This window comes from Enhydra lutris, unplaced genomic scaffold (genome assembly GCF_002288905.1).
Source record: "Enhydra lutris kenyoni isolate GAN:26980312 unplaced genomic scaffold, ASM228890v2 scaffoldscaffold64, whole genome shotgun sequence".
NCBI lineage: Eukaryota > Metazoa > Chordata > Mammalia > Carnivora > Mustelidae > Enhydra > Enhydra lutris.
Genome location: NW_019154148.1, coordinates 7951261 through 7973233, shown reverse-complemented (window position 1 = coordinate 7973233; position 21973 = coordinate 7951261). Strand labels below are relative to the sequence as shown.

The following is a 21973-nucleotide window of genomic DNA, read 5'->3' as shown; positions in this document are numbered from 1 at the left end:
AGAGAGAGAGAGAGAGAGATCACAAGTAGGCCGAGAGGCAGGCAGAGGCAGAGGGAGAAGCAGGTTCCCTGCTGAGCAAGGAGCCCGATGCAGGACCCGATCCCAGGACGCTGGGATCATGACCTGAGCCGAAGGCAGCCGCTTAACCAACTGAGCCACCCAGGCGTCCCTGAGTGCTACCTTTAAAATCAGGCTCTGACCCAGAAAACTCCAAATGCCCTGAAAGCCACATCCAGAAACAAACTGGAGCGCAGAGTCTCTAGATTCCTTCCTCTAAATGTTCCCATGACACCACCAATAACTTCTCTAAATTATCAATAATTTTAAAAAGAGAGTATGTCCCTCAACATGCTAGAGCCAGCGTTGGCAAGCTATCACACATAGACCGATGCCATCTGCCACCGTCCTCCCCCCACACACCAGTTTTATTAAGATGCAATTCACATTCAGAATTGCCCACGTACGGGTGCCTGGGTGGCTCAGTCAGGTAAGCATTTGACTTCATCTCAGGTCATGATCTCAGGGTCCTGGGATTGAGTCCCGAGTTGGGGTCCTCACTTGGTGGGGATCCTGCTTCTCCCTCTGCCAGCCGCTCCCTTTGCTTGTTCTCTCTCTCTCTCTCTCTTTCTCTCTCTCAAATAAATAAATCACTTCTAAAAAAATAAAACGAAATTGCCCATTTTGAAGCGTAAAATTTGGTAGCTTTCAGAATATGCACAGAGGGCCACCTGGGTGCCTCATTTGGTTAAGTGACTGCCTTCGGCTCAGGTCATGATCCCAGAGTCTCTTGGGGTCTGCTCAGTTGGGGAGTCTGCTTCTCCCTTTGATTCTACCCCCTCTTGTGCATGCTCTCTCTCAAATTAAATAAATAAATAAATAAATAAATAAATAAATAAATGGATATTCACGGAGTTGTGCAACTATCACAACTATCAAATTTTAGAACATCGTTGTCACTCCAAAAAGAAGTGCCATCCCCATTAGCAGTCTCTGTGGTTCATCCTCTCCCCTCAGCCCCATCCCAGTCCTGAGCAATCAATAATCTGTTTCTGTCTCTGTAGATTTTCCTCTTCTGGACATTTTTATCAATGGAATCGAATAACATGTGTCCTTTGTGTCTGGCTTTACTTAATTAGCATAATGTTTTCAAGATTCATCTGTGTTGTAGCATGGGTCAGTACTCCATTTCTTTTAGTGGCTGAATTTTCATCCATCGTATTGATATGTGCTGTTTTATTCATCCATTTATCAGTTGATAGACATCTGAATTGTTCCTACTTTAAAGCTATTATTTGAAATGCTGCTGTGAACATTCCCATGCAAGTTATGGGCGGAATGTGTCGCTTTCCTTGGATATGTACCTAGGAGTGGCATTGCTAAATCTTATGGTAGCTCTGTTGCACATTTTGAGAAACTGCCAGACTGGTTCCCAAAGCAGCTGCACCTTTTTTACATTCCAACTAGCACTGTGTGACAGTTCTGATTTTTCCACATCCTCGCCCAAACTTGTGATCATCTGTGTTTTTATTGTAACCATCCCTGGGGATGTGAAGTATCATCTCATCGTGGTTTTGATGTGCATTTCCCTAGTGACCTATGGTGCTGAGCATCTCTTCACCATGTGCTTAGTGGTGACTCATATAGATATGTCTTGGGAAGTCAATGTCTATTTATATCCTCTGTTAATTTTTTAATTGACTTATCTATCTTTTATTTTTGAGTTATGGGAGTTCTTTATATATACTGAATACAAGTCACTTATCAGGGTTATCAGATATATGGTTTACATATACTTCCCCCTCCCCCTGTTTTGTGAGTAGTCTTGTCAATTTCATGACACTATCATTTGATGCACAAAATGTTTTAATTTTGGTGAGATCCAATTTATCTATCTTTTTTTCTTTTGTTGCCTGTGCTTTTGCTGTTATATCTAAGAAACCATTAGGTCAGGAAGATCTATTCCTGTGTTGCATTCTGAGGATAGCCCTTACCTTTAGGTTTGTGATCCATTTTCAGTTGACTTTCGTGCAAGGTGTGAGGTAGGGGTCCAGCTTCATCCTTCTGCATGTGGACATCCAGTCATCTCAGCATCATTGGTGAAGAGACTGTTCCCTTTCTGTTGAGTCATCTTGTTACCCTTGTTGCAAACCAACTGACCACTTTTAAGTGTTCATTTCCGGGCTCTGCATTCTGTTCCCTCGGTAGGTTTGTCTATCCTAATGGCAGAGGCACACTCTCTTGATTACTATAGTTTCGTATTAAACTTTGAAGTAGGGAAATGCAAGTTGTCCCACTTTATTCTTTTTCAAGATTATTTTGCGTGTTTCCTGTCCTTTGACCTGTCAGAATGGCTAGAACCCAAAAGACAAGAAATAACAAGTATTGGTGAGGATGTCCATATCAATTTTAGGAGGAGTTTTTCAATTTCTGCAAAACTGCAGCAAGAATTTTGATAGTATTGCATTGATTCTAGAGTACTGATATATTAACAGTCTGATCCATAAACATGGGATGTCTTTCTGTCTATTTGGATCTTTATTTTAACAGTGTTTTGTAGCTTTCATTGTGCACGTTTTATACTTCTTTTGTTCAGTTTTCTTCTTCTTTTGATGCTATTGTAGATAGATTTTCAACTTCCAGTTCATTCACAGGATTAACTGTTCATAGACATACAATTGATTTTTCTATACTGATCTTGTGCCCTGCAATCTCACTGAATATCTTTATTAGATCTAATAGTTTTTTAGTGGATTCTTAGAAGTTTCTATATGTGAGATTATGTCATTTACAAATAGAGATAGTTTTACTTCTTCTTTGCTAATCTGGATGCCTTTTATTTCTTTTTCTTGGGCTGCTTGTCCTGGCTAGAATTTCCAGTACAATGCTAACTAGAAGTCTTGGTCCTGATCACAGGGGGGAAATCGTTCATTCCTTCTTCATTAAGCATGATGTGAACTATGGATTGTTCCTCGATGTTCTTTATTAGATTGAGGAAATTCTCTTCTGTTCCTTGTCTGAAGGGTGTGTGTGTGTTTTCAGGAAAGTATGTTGGCTATTGCCCGATTTCTTTTTTTGAGTCTTGAGGCAATCATACAGTGTGTTCCTTATTCTGTTAATATGGCTTACTATGTTGATTGATTTTCAGATATAAACCCTGCGCTCCTAGGATAAACTTCACTTGGTTGTGGTGTATAAACTTTTAATATGCTGTTAGATTTGGTTTGCTAGGATTTTGTTGAGGATTTTTGTGTCTGTTTTCATAAAAGATATTGGTCTACAGGGTTTTTTTTGTGGTGCCTTTGTCTGGTTTTTGTGTCAGGGTAATGCTAGCATCTTAGAATGAACTGGGGAATTTCTTTTTTCTTCTGTATCTTGGAAGAGTTCATGAAGGAGTGGTGTTAATTTTTCTTTAAACATTTGGTAGAATTCACCATCAAAGCCATCTAGAATTGGGCTATTATTTGGGGGAAGTTTTAAATCACTCATTTAATCTCTTTACTTATTATATGTCTCTTCCAGTTTTCTGTATCTTATTAAATCAGTTTTGGTAGTCCGTGTTTTTCTAGAAAATTGTCCATTTCCAGCACTCTGTTTTTTTCATGTGAATTTGAATTATTTTTTGGCATCACTTGCTTTCAGCCTGAATAATTTCCTTTAGTATTTTCCTACAGGGCAGTCTACTAGCCATGAATTCTCCTGTTTTTGTTTGTGTGGGAATATTTTTATTTCACCTTCATTGTTGAGTGATAGTTTTATTGGTTATCCTTGGTTAACGCCACTGCCCTGACCTCCATTATTTCTGAGTAAATGTCAGCTCTTGATTTTATTGGGCTTTCCTTATATATGATGAGCCATTTTCCTCTTGCTGCTTTCGGCATTTTCTTTGTCTTTCACCAACTTGAATATCATGTGTTGGGGTATAGCTCTCTTTGCATTTATTCTACTTGGAGTTTGTTAAATTTCTTGGGTGTATAGGTTAATTTTTTACCCCATCAAATTTTAGAAATTTTCAGCCATCATGTCTCTGAATATTTTCTGCTCCTTTTTGTTTCCTCACCTTCTAACAACTCAGTGACCCCCCCTCACCATATTTCTCAGAGGTCTGTTTATTTTTATTTGTTCCTTTTTCTCCCCACTCTTCAGACTGCAGAATTGCTACTGATCTGTATTCAAGTTCATGGGCTCTGTCTTCTCTCAGCTCAGATCTACTTCTGAGCCCTTGGTGAATTTACCACTTCAGTTTTTGACCTTTCAACTCCAGAATTTCTGTTTACATTTTTTGTAGTAGTTTCTGCCTCTTTCCTGATGTTCTCTCTTTGGTGAGACATCGTCCCTTCCTCACCTTCAGTTTTTTAGACATGGTTCCCTTTTGTTCTTGGAGCTGTTTTGAAATCTGCCTGCCAGGTCCAACATCTGGACCTCCTCAAAGGTAGTTTCTGTCACCTGCTTACTTTCCCATGTGTGGCTCACACTCTCCTGTTTCTTTTCATGTCTCAGAAATTTTGGTGGAACTGGACATTGTAGATAATATATTGAAGAGACTCTGGATGTTGATGATGCCTAGGACCTTGTCATGCTGTTGTTTGCTTGTTTATTTGTCTAGCGACTCGGCTGTACTGTTTCCATAAACTTTGTTTGCCCTGCAGTGTGCAGCCACTGATACTGCCCCCAACCCAGCGGCCACAGCCTTGAGCCTATGCGTCGTCTCCCTGACCAGACAGCCCCCCACTCCCACCCCAGGACAGTGGTATTCACCAGGTTCTCTCTGTCACCTTCTCTGATTTTCCTGGTAAGCCTCTGGCTGTTCCGTCTCTACGGGTGTCACCCAGTTAGCTTTCACTAACAGCCAACTGGTTTCCATGTGGTTTTGAGCATGCTCTCAAGTACAACTTGTCCACAGTATGACCCAATAAAATTCTGAGCCTTTCACAGAAGCAGGATGTTGCCAGTCTTTGAGCCTTGCTCAGACCCCCTTAGCTCTCTTTCCTTGGTTCTTTCTATTACGCTTTTGGTTGTTTTACCATTTTACTGACTGCTGCTAGCATCTTGGGACTTCTGGCCTCCTCTTAGTTGCTCAACTCACTACTAAGATTTCTGTTGTTTTAGACAATGCCTGTAGGTATGAGCTTGCACATGCTCTGCTCCAAATAAGTTCGGTCCTTTTAGGGAGAACTGTGGAACTGGCCATTCTGCCTCTCCCTCTGAGAAGACCACTGCACTTGAATGATGGGCAAAGTGGCCCACTTCTCCCAGAGTGACAGCTTGGCCTACGAGTGCATCACTGGATGTGGATGGCAGCCCCTACTCATCTTGGCTTTTGCTTTTTAGAATGAGGCCTCTGTCCTAGAAGCAAGCTGGGAAAGGGGCTGTCAGGGTCCAGTATTCTTGGCCTGACATCTCTGGGGTAGAGTCTTCAGCCAGCAGTGGGAGCCCCAGTCCTCTTGGCCTCTACTTCCTGGAGTTGACTTTCTGCAACACAGAATTATGTATTGGGAGGTGTCAGTTGGCATGCCTTTCCCAGGGTCAAACTGTAGCCCCAGACTGGCAGCAGGAAGGTTAGATAGTTCTGTCGTCTGGGCCGTAAAGCTTCTGGACCCATTAGCTGGGGAAGGTATGGGCAGCAGTTGTGGCCAAATGCCACAGACTTCCACTGTTCTTACCAAGATTTCATAGATGTTCTTGAATACATGTTTCTCCCTTTGTTGTATGGACTTCAGGACAACTTCCAGATACTTTAAGTGGTTGTTATTTTTAAAAATAATGCTCACCAGTTAAACAATTATCTTACTGAGGAGGGAGTTCATTGACCTCCTTATAGGTCCCCTGTAGACGTTTCCACTTGCTGCCTGTTTTCATAAATCAGGTTGTTTTTTTTTTTAAGATTTTTTATTTATTTATTTGACAGACAGAGATCACAAGTAGGCAGAGAGGCAGGCAGAGAGAAAGGAGGAAGCAGGCTCCCTGCTGAGCAAAGAGCCCGATGCGGGACTCGATCCCAGGACCCTGGGATCATGACCTGAGCGGAAGTCAGAGGCTTTAACCCACTGAGCCACTCAGGTGCCCCCATAAATCAGGTTTTATTGGGACACAGTCCTGTCCATTCACTGATGTGTTGTCCATAGCTGAGTTCATGCCCCGGGGGCAGAGCTGAGAGTTACAACTGAGATCACATAGCCAAAATAGCCACCAGTCCTTACAGAGATATTTTGCCGAGAAATGGCGGCATTATTTTTCTATTTTCTGTGTGGAAGACAGATCTGCAAAATGAAATCCTGAAACCAGACAGCAGCCAGGGCACCTGGAGTCCATCCGCCTCCTGCACTCGTACCCGTGGCTCGGGGGTCAGATGAAGAAGGGATGGACAAGTAGTATGCCGTTGGAACTGCAGGAGAAGTTGTGGCAGTCGGCTCATTTGAAAAACATCCTTGTTATCTGCTTTTGGTTGTGTATCGTATTGGTCCATTATTAAATTTTTAACTTTCTGTGATATCTTTTCTTGTTCTATATCAGTATTCCATTTTAGATCTGATGCAGTATTTTTACATGTTGTAATCATCTTCCTAAAGTGGCCCTAAGTTGTGTAAGTGTCCTCCCTGTGGGAGGCCGGGGAGCAGTGTGACCATATTCGAGCTGTAGGTCTGTGTTCCCTGAGTGCCGGTGTTCTGCTCACTGCATTCATGAATGTTTACTGTGTCAGCTTGTCACCCGACCTTCATTTCCATTGTACGTCCTTTAAACGTAAGCAGGTAGGTTCTTTACGTCTCTGGAGTCACTGGCCTGACCTGCTGGTTGTTTCTTTGTGAATTGCCCTCTGTGGGCATGCCTTTGGCTTCACCCAGAGACACGGTGTGGGGTGTGGGACAGGCTCAGGCTGAGAGGACAGAGTGGGCTCGACAAGACATGGAGGACTGTGGGCGGCCGGGGTGGCAGTTGGGGGAGGGGAGCAGGGCAGGCCAGCATCTTGCCAGGACTCCTGACAGGGCTCTGAACTTCTAGAGGGTGTGGGGTCCGCTCTTCCAATGCCTCTAGGGCCAAGCAGACATCAAGGGAATAGCAGACTGAAGAGTATGGGGCATCCAAGTGGCCCTGGAACAGTGGGTCATAGGAGTGACCTTCTGTCTTGCAGCACTGCTTTAAAGGACACTGCATCTGGCTGACCCCTGACATCCTCAAACGGGATGGCAACTGGGGCGCCTGGAGTCCGTTTGGCTCCTGCTCGCGCACCTGCGGCACAGGCGTGAAGTTCAGGACCCGCCAGTGTGACAACCCACAGTGAGTCCGCCCCACTGTTTCCTACCCTCCTGTGTGGTAGCTGAGGTCCCCGAGGCTCCTTGCCAGCCGGCCCTATCCTGCAAGGCCGCCATGCCTGTCCATGACTTCTGGAGAGGGTGTGAAGGCAGGCAGCTCAGGCTTCTCATCACCATCCCTGGGAGCAAGCAGAGACTCAGAGAGGGGAGGATCTTGCCTCAGATCACACAGCCTGCTGGGGCAGAGCCAGCCCTGGACGCCTGCAACCTTGTCTCCTAGGCCGCTAGCCTGGGACCATTCCCCCCAACCTGGCCCACACCCTGCTCTAGATACTGACTTACTTAGCCCTTCTTAGTCAAGGACATGGAAGACAGAAGTTGTAGCAGCAATGGGGATAAGGCAGAGGGCTCTCTTGGGCTCCCAGATGCCAGGCAAGAAGAAGGGTCAGCAACATGCCATCCTGGGCATGTATGATAGGGTTTGCCTAGGAAGGGTGCCCCCGTGCCTGCCAGACTCCCACCCCCAGCTGTGCTCCTCCTCCTGCCTCCTATGCAAACCCCAAATTCTGTGCTCTATTGTCCTCCCTTAGGTTCCTTTAATGTCCCTCCATGGCAGCACACTCTGTGAATATCTCTCAGGTCTGGGCCCCGCCAGTCCTGCACCGTGCCTCTCCCAGTGCACTGCCCGGGGAAAGGGAGAGTGCACAAGGAGGGCACACAGGTCTGTGTGTGTTTCCTGGGCCCCTGCAGCGCTTTGTGATGCAGGATGCCTCAGTGAGCCCCACGGGCCTCAGGCAGCCTACTTCATGGATTGATTGTGGGTGCACGTACAGTCATGTAAACGGGACCCCCACAGATGACCACTCACTCTGGTCTTCCACCTACTCTAGGGAGGCCCCACAGCTGCCAGAAGACATATGGCTTTGTCTTTCTTTGGCTTGTTTGGTGTTTTAAAGATCCTGGTTTACAGGAAAATACAAAAATATCTGGAATTTCACATGACAAAAAAAAAGAGAGAGAGAATCTTATTTCCAGCTTCCAGATTGGGCATCCCTGCAACACCAGGCCCAAATACAGGCTGATGGGCGATGAACGACTCAGACCAGCCCCTTCATGGGGTAGCCCGACCCAGCCATCTTCATTCACCTCCTCCATCCACCTGGAGCCCCTCAATATTTGGGTTGGGGCCCTAAGCCCTAAGCCTGAGTACTAGGTTCATCACCCTGCCTTGGATCCTACCACAGCCTTGCAGGATTGGGTATGACTTTATGTTCGTGTATGTTTTTCTCAGAAAGCAGGGCTCTCGTTTCATATCAACTTCTCAAAGGAGCCCGTGACCCCAAAATTTAAGCCCTCAGGTACACAGGCCCTCAGGCCCTTCCAGATAGGCTTGGTTCCAGCCTCTGCAGCAGTTCCCACACCCTGCTTGGCCAGGCCCCAAACCAGCCCCCAGGGAACCAGAGGGGGTCAGCACTCTCGGCTCTGGGCAGAGAGGTCGAGTCCACATTGGTCTGGAAGGGATGTGCCCTGGGGTCCAGCAGTGGGAAAGCCCAAACCCCAGGGGCACCAGCTTGTGCCTGGAGAACTCTCTGCCTGCTTCTGACCAATTCCTACCCGAGGGCTCTAGGCCCCATCCTGGTAAGGTGCAAAGTACCCCACCTTCCTCCTTTCAAGCAGTCCTGGGGCTATTATGCCTGCCTCGGGATGACAAAGGAAATTGATAAGACAGGATGTTAGGACCCCGGAGGCTCTGGGGTGCTGGGTGAGGACCACCAGGGTTCCCAACCCACAGCACAGTGCCTGGCATGCAGCAAGGCTCAGGACCTGCGATGGGTCTCTCCTGCCCCTTCATGTACTGATGGAGTGACTCAGGTCCAGGCTGCACAGCTGAGAGGGCAGATCTGGCCCAGTGCCCCAGCATCCAGGCCCTGAAGCCTGGTGCCTGACTCTGGGTGCTTTGGCTCCAGAAGACTCATCACCAGACCAGTCTTGAGGTTAGGGAGGTGGGCTCCATGTTCTTCTGTCCTTCTGAACCTATGTTCTCTAGGGAGTTTCTACTCCTCCGGCTGCCCCAGCCTCCTTGGTGGCAGCAAGAGACCAGCGCAGCTGTGACAGGAGCTGTCTGTGTCAGCCGTCAGGCCTAGTGCCAGTGCTCCCTCCGCAATAGTGACTGTCAGACAGCACTGTCAGGGCGCAGTGGCAACTGTTCCCACCATCATCAGGCAGCTGCAGGGCCCAGAGCATTTCAGAGCTCCTGGGCTCCACGAAGCCTCTGTGTCAGCAGCCCAGGCAGGCCCCACGTGCCTCCCTTTTCGTGCATCCTCCCCGGGGGTGACGGGGGTGACCGTGAGACTGCGCACTGTCCCAACTATAGCTGCGGCTCCGTGCTTGTCTGTCTGCAGCCTTCCCTGCAGCACAGAAGCCAGCGTGGCAGCGCTGCACAGTTCCCAGCTGCCCCTGCTTGCTGGCCCGGGCTCCCCGTGTGTCCTTCATGCTCCCCACTCTGTGACCGCAGAACCACAGGTGGTCTAGTCCCCGGCTCTGCACTTGGTCTTCCTCGCCCACCTTCCCTGAATTCTCCAGCTCACTTTCCAGTTTGGAGTTTGCATGGCTCTCCATTGGAACCAATACACCTCCTTCCTGCTGCTCCCTACACCTATCGAGGGGATGCCCTTGTCGGTGACCCCATGGGTAGTGGCCGTGATATAAATCTCAGAGCTGCTCCTTCTTTTCATCCACCCCATCTTGGGTGTCTCCTGCTGCTTTCTCCACAGATGTCTTATATCACTTTTCCCCACCACCTTCCCTCAAGAATGTGGCCCTGGGGAGGGGCCTTGAGGATGCCAGCCTCATTCCTTGTCCACTCTGCTGTGCCATGCACAGCCGCACTGACCACCCTGTTATGTAGGTAGGGTGTGACCCTTGCCCAAGTCTCCGGTGGGGCCTCAGGTCCTGCTCCGCACTGCCATGCCAGGCAGATGGCGGCGCTGAAGTCCCCAGCTCCTCCTGGGGTGCAGTCCCACGGCCGGCACCTTTTCTGGCCTTTGCCATGGGGCTAGTGCTTTGTGGGTGAGTGCTGTTCTCAGAGAAGTGAGGGGATTAGGGAAACGCAGCCCTGGGTCTCTGAGGTGGGGGGAAGCCAGAGAACAGTGTCTGCTGCATTCCTGACCCTTGTCAGAAACTTATGCAGCAGTATTCTGCTGGTTTGGAATTGTTCTTTGAGTTCCCACCATGGGTCAGGCACAGTCCTAAGCCCTGATATGGAGGAGACTCCCTCACCTCCTCCATCTTGGGATTCATGTCCCAGGAAAGGCAGAGCCGTAACAGCCAGCCACAGCCCACTGTTGGTTCAGTCACAGAGACGGGAGCTGGGGGTGGGGGTGCACGGGGGCCCAGCTGATGCTGCCTTCCTGTGGGGGTCCCAGAGGGAGGGATTACCAGTCCCTTTATGCTTCATGGATAAGGGCCCTGCAGCTAGGACAGGGGCTGGGTCCCTTCACTCTGCACAGCTGCCTCCCACACCTGAAATTCAGGACAAGTGGCACGCCTTGTGCTGGCCTCTTCCTGGTGGCCCAGAGCTACAAGGCCTTCCTCTTTCTCCTCCAGCCCAGCCAACGGGGGCCGCACCTGTTCAGGCCTTGCCTACGATTTCCAGCTCTGCAACTCCCAGGACTGCCCTGATGCCCTGGCTGACTTCCGTGAGGAGCAGTGCCAGCAGTGGGACCTGTACTTCGAGCACGGCGATGCCCAGCACCACTGGCTGCCCCACGAGCACCGGGACGGTGAGCCCCCAGGGACAGAGTAGAGCAGGTGCTCGGCGGTGGTGCCCCAGGTTGTGGACAGGCTGCGGCTATCAGCAGAGCCCACGGGGGCCCAGTCCTAGAATTTTTAAACATACTGTGGGAGTGGGTGCCAGGGCAGACAGGGTCCCCATCCTGGAGAGGAGCTGCAGTCTGGAGGGAAAGGCCGTCAGAGCCTCAGGGATCTGTGCCAACATCAGCCTGGCTCTGTTGGGAAAAGCTCTTCCTAAATCCAATAGCCTGGGGCCAAAGGCCCCAAGGCAGACTCGCCAAGGGGGTTGTAGTCACCTGTCCCCGTTCACTTTCTGTCCCAGGCCCAGGGCAGGCCTGTGAAGGCCAGGTATTTCCCAAGAAAAGTCTCGGGAGAGCTTCTCCCTTGTATGGTGCTTCTCTTGAGCAAACTTGGGGAGCTAGCGAGCCGTGCAGCTGGGCCTCCTCGCCAGCACCCTGCCACTTCCCTTCCAGCCAAGGAGAGATGCCACCTGTACTGCGAGTCCAGGGAGACTGGGGAGGTGGTGTCCATGAAGCGCATGGTGCACGACGGGACACGCTGCTCTTATAAGGATGCCTTCAGCCTGTGTGTGCGTGGGGAGTGCAGGGTGAGTGCCGTGGGGATGGGGGCGTAGGGGTGTGGGGGCCACAGCTCAGGATGTCGGCTTCCTGGCGTTATGGGGCAGCCTCGTGGAGGCTAATGCAAAGAGTCGGAACCAGTGCCTGGAATAGGGAAGGCATGATCTCTTCCCTGTGCCAAGGGCCCTCAGACTTGAGTGTGTCTGTGGGCTCCCGGGGAGCTTGAGGGCCCCACCTCAGAGGTTCTGACTCTGTAGCTCAAGGCCGGGCCTAGGTGCATGAATTTTACATGCTTCCCTGGTGGTTCTGCTGCATGTGGTTCACAGGCGACCCGTTGCAGAGTGCTGCCACCTTCTTGCACTCTGCTGGACCCAGACAGCTCATTCTCCATCAGGGCGGCCCATCATGGGACTTGCTGGTTCAGCCCTTTGTAGAAATGCCCTGCTGGGTTTTCCATTATTGCGTCTTTGGCTTCAATCTCGGGCTGTCACAAGAAACAACAGTGCAATAACCTTGCATTACCATCATGGTGTGAGCAGAGGCCTGCCCTCTGCCAGGCTCCCTAGAAATAGCTGGAGGCCTCCCTGGAGTCTGATGAGGCAGGGCCGATTGTAGGATCATAGAAGCTGACTTCTGTCTCATTTTCCTGAGAGACAGGATCTTCAGGAGGCCTCAGGCAGAAAGCCTGGCAGATTGCCGGAGGCACCCCAGAGAAAGAGGACGAGGCCAGGAGAGTGAGGAGGTAGGGTGTGGGGCGGCCAGACTTGTGCTCAGAACTTCTGTCCGCTCATGGAGGATGGTAGCCTGCAGCAAAGGAGGCTCCTCCAGACACAGCGGCCAGGGACCGGAGGGGAGCCACCCTGCTTGAGTCCGGCGCGGAGGCCACGCTGCACAGTCCGCTCAGGTGGGGAGACCACATATGGAGGAACAGAGACAGCAGCATCACCTTTGTTCCTGCAGGGTTTTAATTTATGGAGGTGACCTAATGACAACCCAGAGAGGCCAGTGCCATTGAAGGAAGAACGAGTTACTTAGGTTTCCTGAGAGAAGGGCTCACCTCACTATTCAGGGCCCCGTGGGGAAGCACCAGGTTTGGTCGGGGGTGGGGAGGTAAGAAAGGGATCGGGGGCAGAGTTTTATGGGGGTCTCCTCAGGAAAGGCAGGCCGGACCCAGGAAACAGTTGAGGATGGGCAGGATCTGGGCTGGAGGGGAGGCCCCGGCTTCTGTCACCTGGCCTGGGGATGATTCCTGGCAGGGGAAGTATCGGCTTGTGCGTGAGAGGCAGATCAAGGGGGTGGTGGGCGATTGTTGGTTTACGTATGAAACGTCCTCCCAGACCAGCCCTTTGCTACCCATAAAAGCAGGCATGAGGGAGGGGCAGCCTGTCCCTAGCCAGCAAGTTCAAGATCTCAAAACATTATAAGACATGGAGTGGGTAGAGCTGGGTGGAGTCGTCGGTTGAGCGCCTCACTTGGTTTCAGGTCAGGTCATTGTCTCAGGATGGTGGGATTGAGCCCCGTGTCAGGCTCTCATTCTGCCAGGAGTCAGCTTGGGATTCTCTCTCTCCTTCTTCCCTTCCCCTTGCTCGTGCGTGCATGCTCTTTCCGTGTCTGTCTAAAATAAAATAAAGTCTTAAAAAAAAAAAAAAAGAAGAACATCGTAAGACACAGAAAAAATTTAGAACCATGACCAACACCAGCTGTATTACATTTAGTAATAGAAGTGGCTTTAAGCAGCAACTGCGATATGGCCACAAACATAATGGAGAAGCCAGAGCACCCATTCACCGTCTCAGGAGCTAGAGCTTCACTGCATCGTTGACAGTCGAAGAAGAGGAGATGAAGCATTTCATTAACGGTGATTTTGAAGGAACGACAGCAGGATGAGCATTTCTTGCATCATTGGAAAACAGAAATATTTATGTTTAATGTGATCATATAGCAGAAGTTCTAAAGCAAAGGAGAAGGGTTGGGACCACACTGAAGATGTGAGCAGTAGTTAAGATGAGGTACCGAGTCCTCACAATGCCTGGGGACGTGCAGCCCTTCTTGTGAAAGTATCTCGTGCTGGGTCAAAAATCATGCCCGAGTGGACGCTGTCAATTAGGGAATATCAAAACACGACTCAAGAAGGTTAAGAGTGAAATGACAGCAGAAGACACTTCGGGAGAACAGAGATCCATGTGCGCGTACACATGTTCACACAGAGAAAGGAATGAAAAGAGTATCAAGAATTAAATGAGGCCAACAGAATAAAGGGCACAGTCCACTGACCTGAGAAAGTAATAGTTAGTTATCAAATATATCATCAGAAAATGGCATTGAGAAAGGCAGAGATTGAAAGAAGCTAGCATCTGTCCTGATCTGAGGACTCACCTGCAGGATTTCGTAACAGATGGGAGGGGAGGGAAGCAGCACCTCATGAGCTGTGGGCCCTTCCCCGTGGGACAGGGAGCCCGCCATCTCTGCCAGTGTCCTCCAGCCCGGCTTGGACTGCAGCAGAGTCCAGCTTCCAGCCCTCTCTGGCCATTGCCTCAATGGGCAGCAGCGACGCAAAGCCTCTTGGGGACACGGGCCCTCCCCAACCTGAGGCGTCAACCCCAGTAGGACCACAAGTGAGATTTCAGACCCACACAGTGACCCTGGTTTTCATTAGCCTCTTCTACTCAGTTAATGTCTTACGCGCATGTTCCCCCTTATTCAGGTGCTGAATGTTAGAATGGCATCTCCTGCAGGTCTGTAGACACTTGCCAGGGATGCAGTCTCCCCCCCGCCGGGGACAGTGCTTGCTTGCTCTGGGGGGTCAGGCCTCCTGATGAGCTGACCAGCAGCTGCTCAGACAAAACCGCTCCTCTCTAGGGCAGGCCAGCTCCTGTCCGCTGTGATTATTAGACATACCTTGATTCCAGAAAAAACAAAAGGTGATTAAAAAATGCCTGAGAAGTAAGGAAAAAGGGTGACAGGCCATGTTAATATCTCTGGAGTTCTGACAGATCAAGTACTTAATTTATTCTGCTTTCCCTTTTGCTCACCTCTTGTGATTCTTGGGGAAAAGTCTCCATTGGAACAAGTGTCTTAAAATGTAGCCTGTTGCTTTGTTTTCCCTCTGTCCAGATGCCCTCCTTCTGTTCCAGCCAGCTGAATTTCTAACTAGTGTTTTGGGTTGTACATGGGCTGCAAGTCTTTTTAGAAAGAGCACATGAACCAGTGAAGAGCTTCTAGAACAGAGTTGGTCCTCTGGTAAGGTTCACGAAATGACGTGGGCTTCGGAGTCCGGAGTCTGGGAGAGCACCTTCCGGATGCTGCTTTGCTCCCTGGCACCGCCTCCCACCTGCCTCTACAACTCAGAGGCTTTTTGCTTCTGGTTTATTCTGTCTGAAAGAGAGCATGAGTCCCCCTCGGGTGAGAGACTGAAGCAACCCTTCTCGCAGGGAGTGTAACTGTCCTGGCCTAAAAGCGGGTTCTCCCTGCCCCCCACACCAACTCCAGCCTTCCCTGAGGAAGGGAGCCTGTGACTGTTTCCATTTCCTCCCCCCTAGCAAGAGCCCCCGCAGGCTGGGCTGCTCTGACACCGTGTCATGAACATGGAAACCAACTTGGAGTGAGAGCAGCGTGCCCCCTGAGACCTCCATCTAGAAATGGCAAGTGGGCACATTCGGCTCAGGCTTCTGCACCTTTAAAGACCAATGTTTTCATTTGGTCTTCTTTTTTCCCTGGTAGATCACGTTGTCTTCCTTGGCTAATCCCCCCGCCCCCACTCAGGAATCATTAAAATAAACATGAGCATGTTCATTTCAGTGATTGTTTTTCACCCCGCTCACTTTCAAAAATGATTCAAAGGGCTTATGATTACACCGGAATGGGTAAGACCAAACACCATCAACATCTGTCCATACCTTCAAACATGATTCACGAACCACTACTCTGTAGCCTTTTCATGGTGCAGAGCCCCTGCCCTGCAAGGCCCTCGTGAGACAAAAGTCAGAAATCAAAGAGCAGAGGGAGAAGTGGGTTTTTCCAGAGGAAGGTAGCAGGGATGACCTTGAAGGGAAAATTAGCTCTGAGCTTCCTGGCAGCCTTGGCAAAAAGGAAAACCTGTCACGCTCTGATGCACTCTAGGACAGGCAGAGGGAGCCGACCAGCTCAGAGGATGGGCTGTCTTCCTTGGCTGAGCTAGGAGAGAGTGGCCTCAGGCGACATGCTCAGGCCCATCCTGCAGGAGCTCCTTCTGTGGAGTTTCCCTGGCCCTGGGAATGGTATGCTGCCATAGCTGTGGAGAGTAGAACCTAAACTTGTTACTACCTTGGCTGGGTGGCCCAGGTCAAGGGAACAACCCTGCTTAGTGTGGAATAATTCTGACACTGGAGTAGGTGATATTGAGAGGATTTCTTGAATGAATGGAGGTCCAGTTGTTCTCACCAACTCTCGTCAACTCCCGCAGAGACACCCCAGAGACAGACTCAAGGGGGCATTGCGTTCTTGGGTCCTGAGGGCCCAAGCTTTGGGTGGGAGCCCCAGCCGGGCTGCACTGTGTGGCCCCTGGGAGAAGGGCAGAGGCTAGGTCTGATTCACAGCCACTGGGACAGAGACATCCATGCAGAGGCTAGCTCGCCAGGCCAGGCCAGGCTCGGCAGGTGGCCCCAGTCAAGCTGTGCAGAGCCCTCTGAGGTCACACTGTCCAGATGAGCAGAGGAGGGGCAGGAAGCAGCATTGGTGGCCTGTGGGTAGGCACACAGGGTCTGTCTTGCTCCAAAGCCCAGTCTCTTTCCTCTGCATCAGAAACCTCTAAGAGGGGTGCAGGCCTGAGCTGCAAGGGGAACAGATGGCAGGGTCCTGGGGGCACAGATCAGGTTGGGGGCTCAAGTGGGCAAGGCTGTTGAGTACACACCGCACACCATCCTCCTGCAGAAGGTGGGCTGTGACGGAGTGATCGGCTCCAGCAAGCAGGAAGACAAGTGCGGCGTGTGTGGAGGGGACAACACCCACTGCAAAGTGGTCAAGGGCACATTCACACGCTCCCCCAAAAAGCTCGGTGAGTGAGCCCCTCCCTCCACCCCCTGGTGCCTGATTTTCTTCTGTACCTGGCAGGATGGGGGGGGAGGGGGGCACGAGAGGGGAAGGGAAGAGCTTAAGTCAGGTACAGCCTGAGCCAGGCTCCAGGCTGGTTGGGGAACAGGAACCTGGGTCTCAGGGGTCAGGGCAGAGAATGCCAACATACAAGTGCACAGGGCAGATCTCAGTCTTTATTTGAGGGCTGGGGCCTGCATAGGGCACCCCTCCCTTGCCTTCCAAAGCTGCCCAGCTGGACTCTGGGTCCTTTGCTCCCTGCCTCCTGCCTCCTGCTGGCTGTCAGCAGGACTGCCCTGGGCAGGCCGCAGAGCCACACAATGGGGCTGGGGAACTGGGGGTCCCAGACAAGTCCATTCTCCTGAGCTCTGGGAGAACAGCCCTGTGGGTGGGCTTGCAATCACTATGCCACTGTCCAAAATGGGGAGAAGCCACTTCGGTTTGCCTCTTAGAAAAAGGCCATGGCCTTGACTCAGAGCCGGCACCAGAGTGCAGAGTGATTTTCCATGGTCCCATGAGAGCCCAGGGGTCTTCAGTTTGCAGATTAAATGGCTGAGGTCTAGGAGGCCAAGCGGTTTGCTGAGGGTCTACCTCCCAGATATGGCATCTTAGCTTCAAGCCCAGGTGTGGCTCTGGATTCACCCTGAGGATTCCCTCGAAGTGCTCCGTGGAAAAGGGCCAGGGAGCACCTGAGGAGTAAAAAGGCTTTGGCCAGCTGGGACACAGTACCTGTCCCATCAGCCCTTGTCCAGGCAGGTGGTCAAGCCCATGAACCATGGGGCCATCTGGAATGGCCTTCGAGGGTGAGACCCCTCTGTGCATTGTCCGCATTCCAGTGGCCTCTTCTGACTCACTTGGCTTTGTCTTCCCACATCCCAACAAAGGTTACATCAAGATGTTTGAAATCCCGGCAGGAGCCAGACACCTGCTTATCCAGGAGGCAGACAGCACCAGCCACCACCTGTGTGAGTCTCTGAAGCCTGGCAGTTCTGGGCGTGGCTAGAGAGCCCAGGGGCAGAGGTCAGGCTGGGAGGCCCAGCCGCAGCTCCACCTCCCCTGTTCCTGGCTCAGCCCACCTGGGGGATCTTTCCTGGGGTCTTCTCCAGGCGGAGAGGCCGGGGGCTGGGATCCAAGGGCTCCTAGCAACAGCTAGGGAGGGACATGTGTCTAAAGCATGCCGTACTCCTAGCCCACAGAGTGGTGACTGCCTACCTCCTCTTCCATCTTAAGGCCGAGGGGGGAGGCTCCCCCTACCCACTGGAAGGCAGGCAGAGTCTGCAAGCAGTGTCTGGGCAGCAGCCCCCACACCAACAAGAAAGCACCCGGGCTGGCCTGCAGATGGGGTTACGACCTGTATTTGCGTCTTTCCAATTAGTTTAATTTTAAACTCAAGAGATGCTACCTGGAATAGGGCTTTCTGGCATTTCTTGCAAACTATTCTGAATGACCTGCCTGCCTGCGGGACCGTGCCCTCCGAGACTGCTGGGATCCCTCACAGGCCTTCACTCGTCCTCACCCCCACCCACTGAAGGCACCTGGGCCCTCCCTCTTGGGTGGTCATGGGCTGAAGTCCCAAGTGATTCTGGGAGTCACGGGGGAAATCCAGACAAGTCCATTCTCCCAGTTTGGGCCCCACCTTCCTCCTTGTGCCCTGGAGACCGGACCGGGTCAGGGGCTCCCCAAGTGCCACTGTCTGGCACCCCCACCAACACAGCGAACACCCCACTCTGTTTAATGCACATTGTCCTTTCTTCCCTATTTTAAGAGGAAACTTTATATTGCTACCCAAAATGCAAAACCACTTGCCTTAAGTGGAAGGAAAAATCTAAAAGTTGGTTCCTGAAGGGAGAGACAGACACTTGTATCTAAACACATTCCTGCTGCAGGCTCCAGGTCTGAGGCCTGATCTCTGCATGAGAGGAGCCAGGGTTGGTGGCCAGTTGAGTGTCTGTAGGCCCCTGCTGAGGGTGTCTTTGTGGGGTGCACAGAGAACTACAGGACACTGGTGCAGGGAATGATTTCCTCCTTCTCGGATCCCTGTCTGGGGCCCCCAGTAGCTGCCTTCCACACTGTGGGACGCATGGGCTTCCTGACCAGCCAGTTATTGGCTCCCAGACACCTGCTGATCCTGAGGTATTCCATGTGTCCCATGCCACCCCCTGGTCAAGCCAGGTCTCTGAGGATGTATGGGGACCTCATGAGGCACCGGGTTGGGGTGAGGAGACTGCCTTTCAGCTGGACCTATGCTCACCCCATGGCAGGAAGCTTCACCCAGCCCTGTGCCCCAGTGTCCAGCAGATGCGCTGCACCCAGGAGGCGGGTGCAGGGTACGGGGGACAGTGGCTCTGAGTCGACTGGAAGGAGGTGATCCTACAGCGGCTGCATGAAACCCCCACACCCCCAGAGACTGTGGGGCAGATCCAGGAAAGGGCCTTGGGCAGGGTAGCTTCAAGGCCGAGGCTGGCTCCCATGGCTATCTGGGCTTCCACTGGCACAGGCCCCTAGCAGAGGGCAGCTGGGGCAAACAAGGATCTGCTCCCCATCATTCCCCTCACCAGTCCAGACCTGTGGACCCTGCTGGCCTCTCTCTCCAGTGTGCCCAGCTTCTGCCCCTGAGTGATCATGGCTGGGGGTGGGGGCTGTCTTCTGCCATTCTCAGCCGTTAAGAACCTGGAGACGGGCAAGTTCATTTTAAATGAAGAAAATGACGTGGATCCCAATTCCAAATCCTTCATTGCTATGGGCGTGGAGTGGGAGTACCGGGATGAGGACGGCCGGGAGACGCTGCAAACCATGGGTCCCCTTCACGGCACCATCACTGTGCTGGTAAGTAGAGGCAGGGGCCAGGCCCGCCTGGGATGGAGATGGAGGGGCTTCCTGGGGACCCTGGACCTCCCTGCATCCTTTGGACCCCTCTTGGAAATCACCCCTGGCCTGCCCTTTGGACCAAGGGTCTCCATCTGTCAGACTTGGAGCCCTGAGACATGAGACTCTGGGCTCTGCATTGGGCCCTGGGGTATAGCAATCCAACCCTCCCCTTGAAGGGCTTCAGTTTCCTCCTCCAAATGACATTCATGGCCACCTTTTATCATGTCTGCTCATGTCTGCCATCCCATCCAAACCTTGCAATGCCCCAGGAGTGACCGACGGGGTTCAGGAGGTTAGCCTCCCAAACCCGGCTCATATCAGCCTTTGTCCCTAAGCAGGGCTAAGCCCCAACTCTTCTGTGTCCAAGACCCACTTCTGGTGATGAGAATCCAGAGGGGGCTTGATTTTCTTTTCTTTTCTTTTTTTTTCCCCCAAGATTTTATTTTTAAGTAATCTCTATACCCAATGTGGGGCTTAAACTCATAGCCCCAAGATCAAGAGACACCCATCCCGCTAATGAAGCCAGCCAGTGCCCTGGGGACTTGATTTTCTAATCGCTTTTTGGAAGTTAATTTCCGTCACAGAAATAAGATGTTTTATTTGGGAAAAATGTAAAAGACTCTGGATAAGGCTCACGGGCCTTTAGCTCCTCTGTGAGGGTGAGTGCCCCATGGTTGGGTTTGGGCATCTGAGCCCAGGATCCGTGTGTGTCACACGTGTGTGCCCCTCTGCTCAGCTCACCTCACTTGCGGGGACTTCACCCCCGGAAGTGCTCTCAGCAACCAGCCTGTGGTGTGAACCAGTCAGCCGCATAAATTAAGGTGAACTCGAACAGAAACACACATAAAATTTGGTTATGTAATGACAGTGGGTGAAAGTACCCTGACCGGAGACTGGCAGGACCCTGGCCCCATGCTCCTCCCCCGCCAGCTATGGTGCAGGATCAGTGTATCCGAGCTTTCGGACACTTTCTAGAAGATAACCATGGCCCATAAAGAGAACCGGCCATACATGGGCCGGGGCGTGTGTTTCTAAACTGGCCAGCGAGGGCAGGTGGATAGCACAGCGGACACATTCACGGCCATCTCCGGGCGCAGGTCATCCCACAGGGAGATGCCCGGATCTCGCTGACATACAAGTACATGATCCACGAGGACTCACTCAACGTGGACGGCAACAACGTCCTGGAGGACGACTCCGTGGTCTATGAGTGGGCTCTCAAGAAGTGGACTCCCTGCTCCAAGCCCTGCGGTGGAGGTGAAGGGTCTTCTCAGAGCTGGTGGTGGGGAGGCTCCTGGGAAAAGGGGTTCCTGAGCCCACGGTGCCCTGCTGACTGCCTGGCCTGAGGGACGTGCTCAACATGAGATGACTGGCCCCAGGGGCAGGAGGCCAAGGCAGCAACCCACTTGGTGGGGGGGCAGAGGGTGGGCAGGAAGAGGGTGCTTGGGGCAGCAGGCCGAACACAGCCAGAAGGGCGTGTGGGGCGTCGGTGTTACAGCATGGAGCTGCATTGAGAAGAGAGGGGCTGGCCTGGCAGGAGGCTGGTGTGAGGGTGGCGTGGGTGGATTATGCCTCATGAGGCAGGCCCAGGAAGGACTCAGGTCATGCTGGAGACCAGGAAAGGGGCCCCCTCTGTGGAGGTCACTCCCCATGCTCATTCAGAAGGGCCTCCCAACTGTCCTGGGAGGGAACGGGGCTTCCTGCAGAGGTGTCCCACCTGCCCTGGACCTCAAACAGTCCACAGCTGGGTGGGACATACAGACGGGCAGGAGATTTCTGGTCTCCCACACGTGCTCACTGCTCCTGAGGGGCTGGATGAGCTAAGAGGCAAGAGCAGGTGGCCAGGACAGGCTCTGTCAGGGTCCCACACCTAGACGACTGAGAGAATTTTGCCAAAGAAGAGGAGACTGCTCCCATGGCCCAGGCAAGTGGACAGCTCCTTCTGCAGGGCTCCCACCTGTGCAGATGGCACCCCCCAACCCTCCCTTGAGCATGTCCTGCTGACTCTCCCTCCTCTGTATCTCATGGACCTATCTGCTGTTCCATCTGCCCAGTGCTGGCACCATCCTTGCTCCCCAATTGGCCCTTGTGTGTCCGCTGTCACCCCTAGTGTGACCTCTTATGGGTCCCTTCTTGGCGTCCCTTCCTAGTGCCATAGTTTTAGCAGCTCCCTCCACTCTTCAGATAAAGATCAGATTTTCCTCATGGCCTGTGTGGTCTGGGCAGCTTGCTGACCTCTTCCACTGTATCAGTACCTCTACCCCTTGCCCACCAGGCCCTGGCCACACTGGCCCTAGCTGCTTTTCCTGGACATGCCATGTTCCTGCCTCAGGGCCTTTGCACAGGCTGTCTCTTCCCTGGAAGCCACTCTGCTGCCTTACCACTAAACCAGCATCCCTCCATTCTCTGCTTTCTAGGACC

General features: G+C 52.0%; 1 protein-coding gene across 1 annotated transcript in view; it reads left to right on the top strand.

Annotated features, from left to right (window-relative positions):
* LOC111158889 (ADAM metallopeptidase with thrombospondin type 1 motif 2) overlaps positions 1–21973 on the top strand; it is a 219053-nt gene that overhangs the window by 182782 nt on the left and 14298 nt on the right. Inside the window, exons 11-17 of the mRNA XM_022521186.1 lie at positions 7127–7272; positions 10854–11029; positions 11513–11646; positions 16526–16649; positions 17569–17649; positions 19344–19510; positions 20650–20809. Of these exons, the coding sequence (XP_022376894.1) occupies positions 7127–7272; positions 10854–11029; positions 11513–11646; positions 16526–16649; positions 17569–17649; positions 19344–19510; positions 20650–20809 (988 nt within the window). The remainder of the gene's footprint in view (positions 1–7126; positions 7273–10853; positions 11030–11512; positions 11647–16525; positions 16650–17568; positions 17650–19343; positions 19511–20649; positions 20810–21973) is intronic.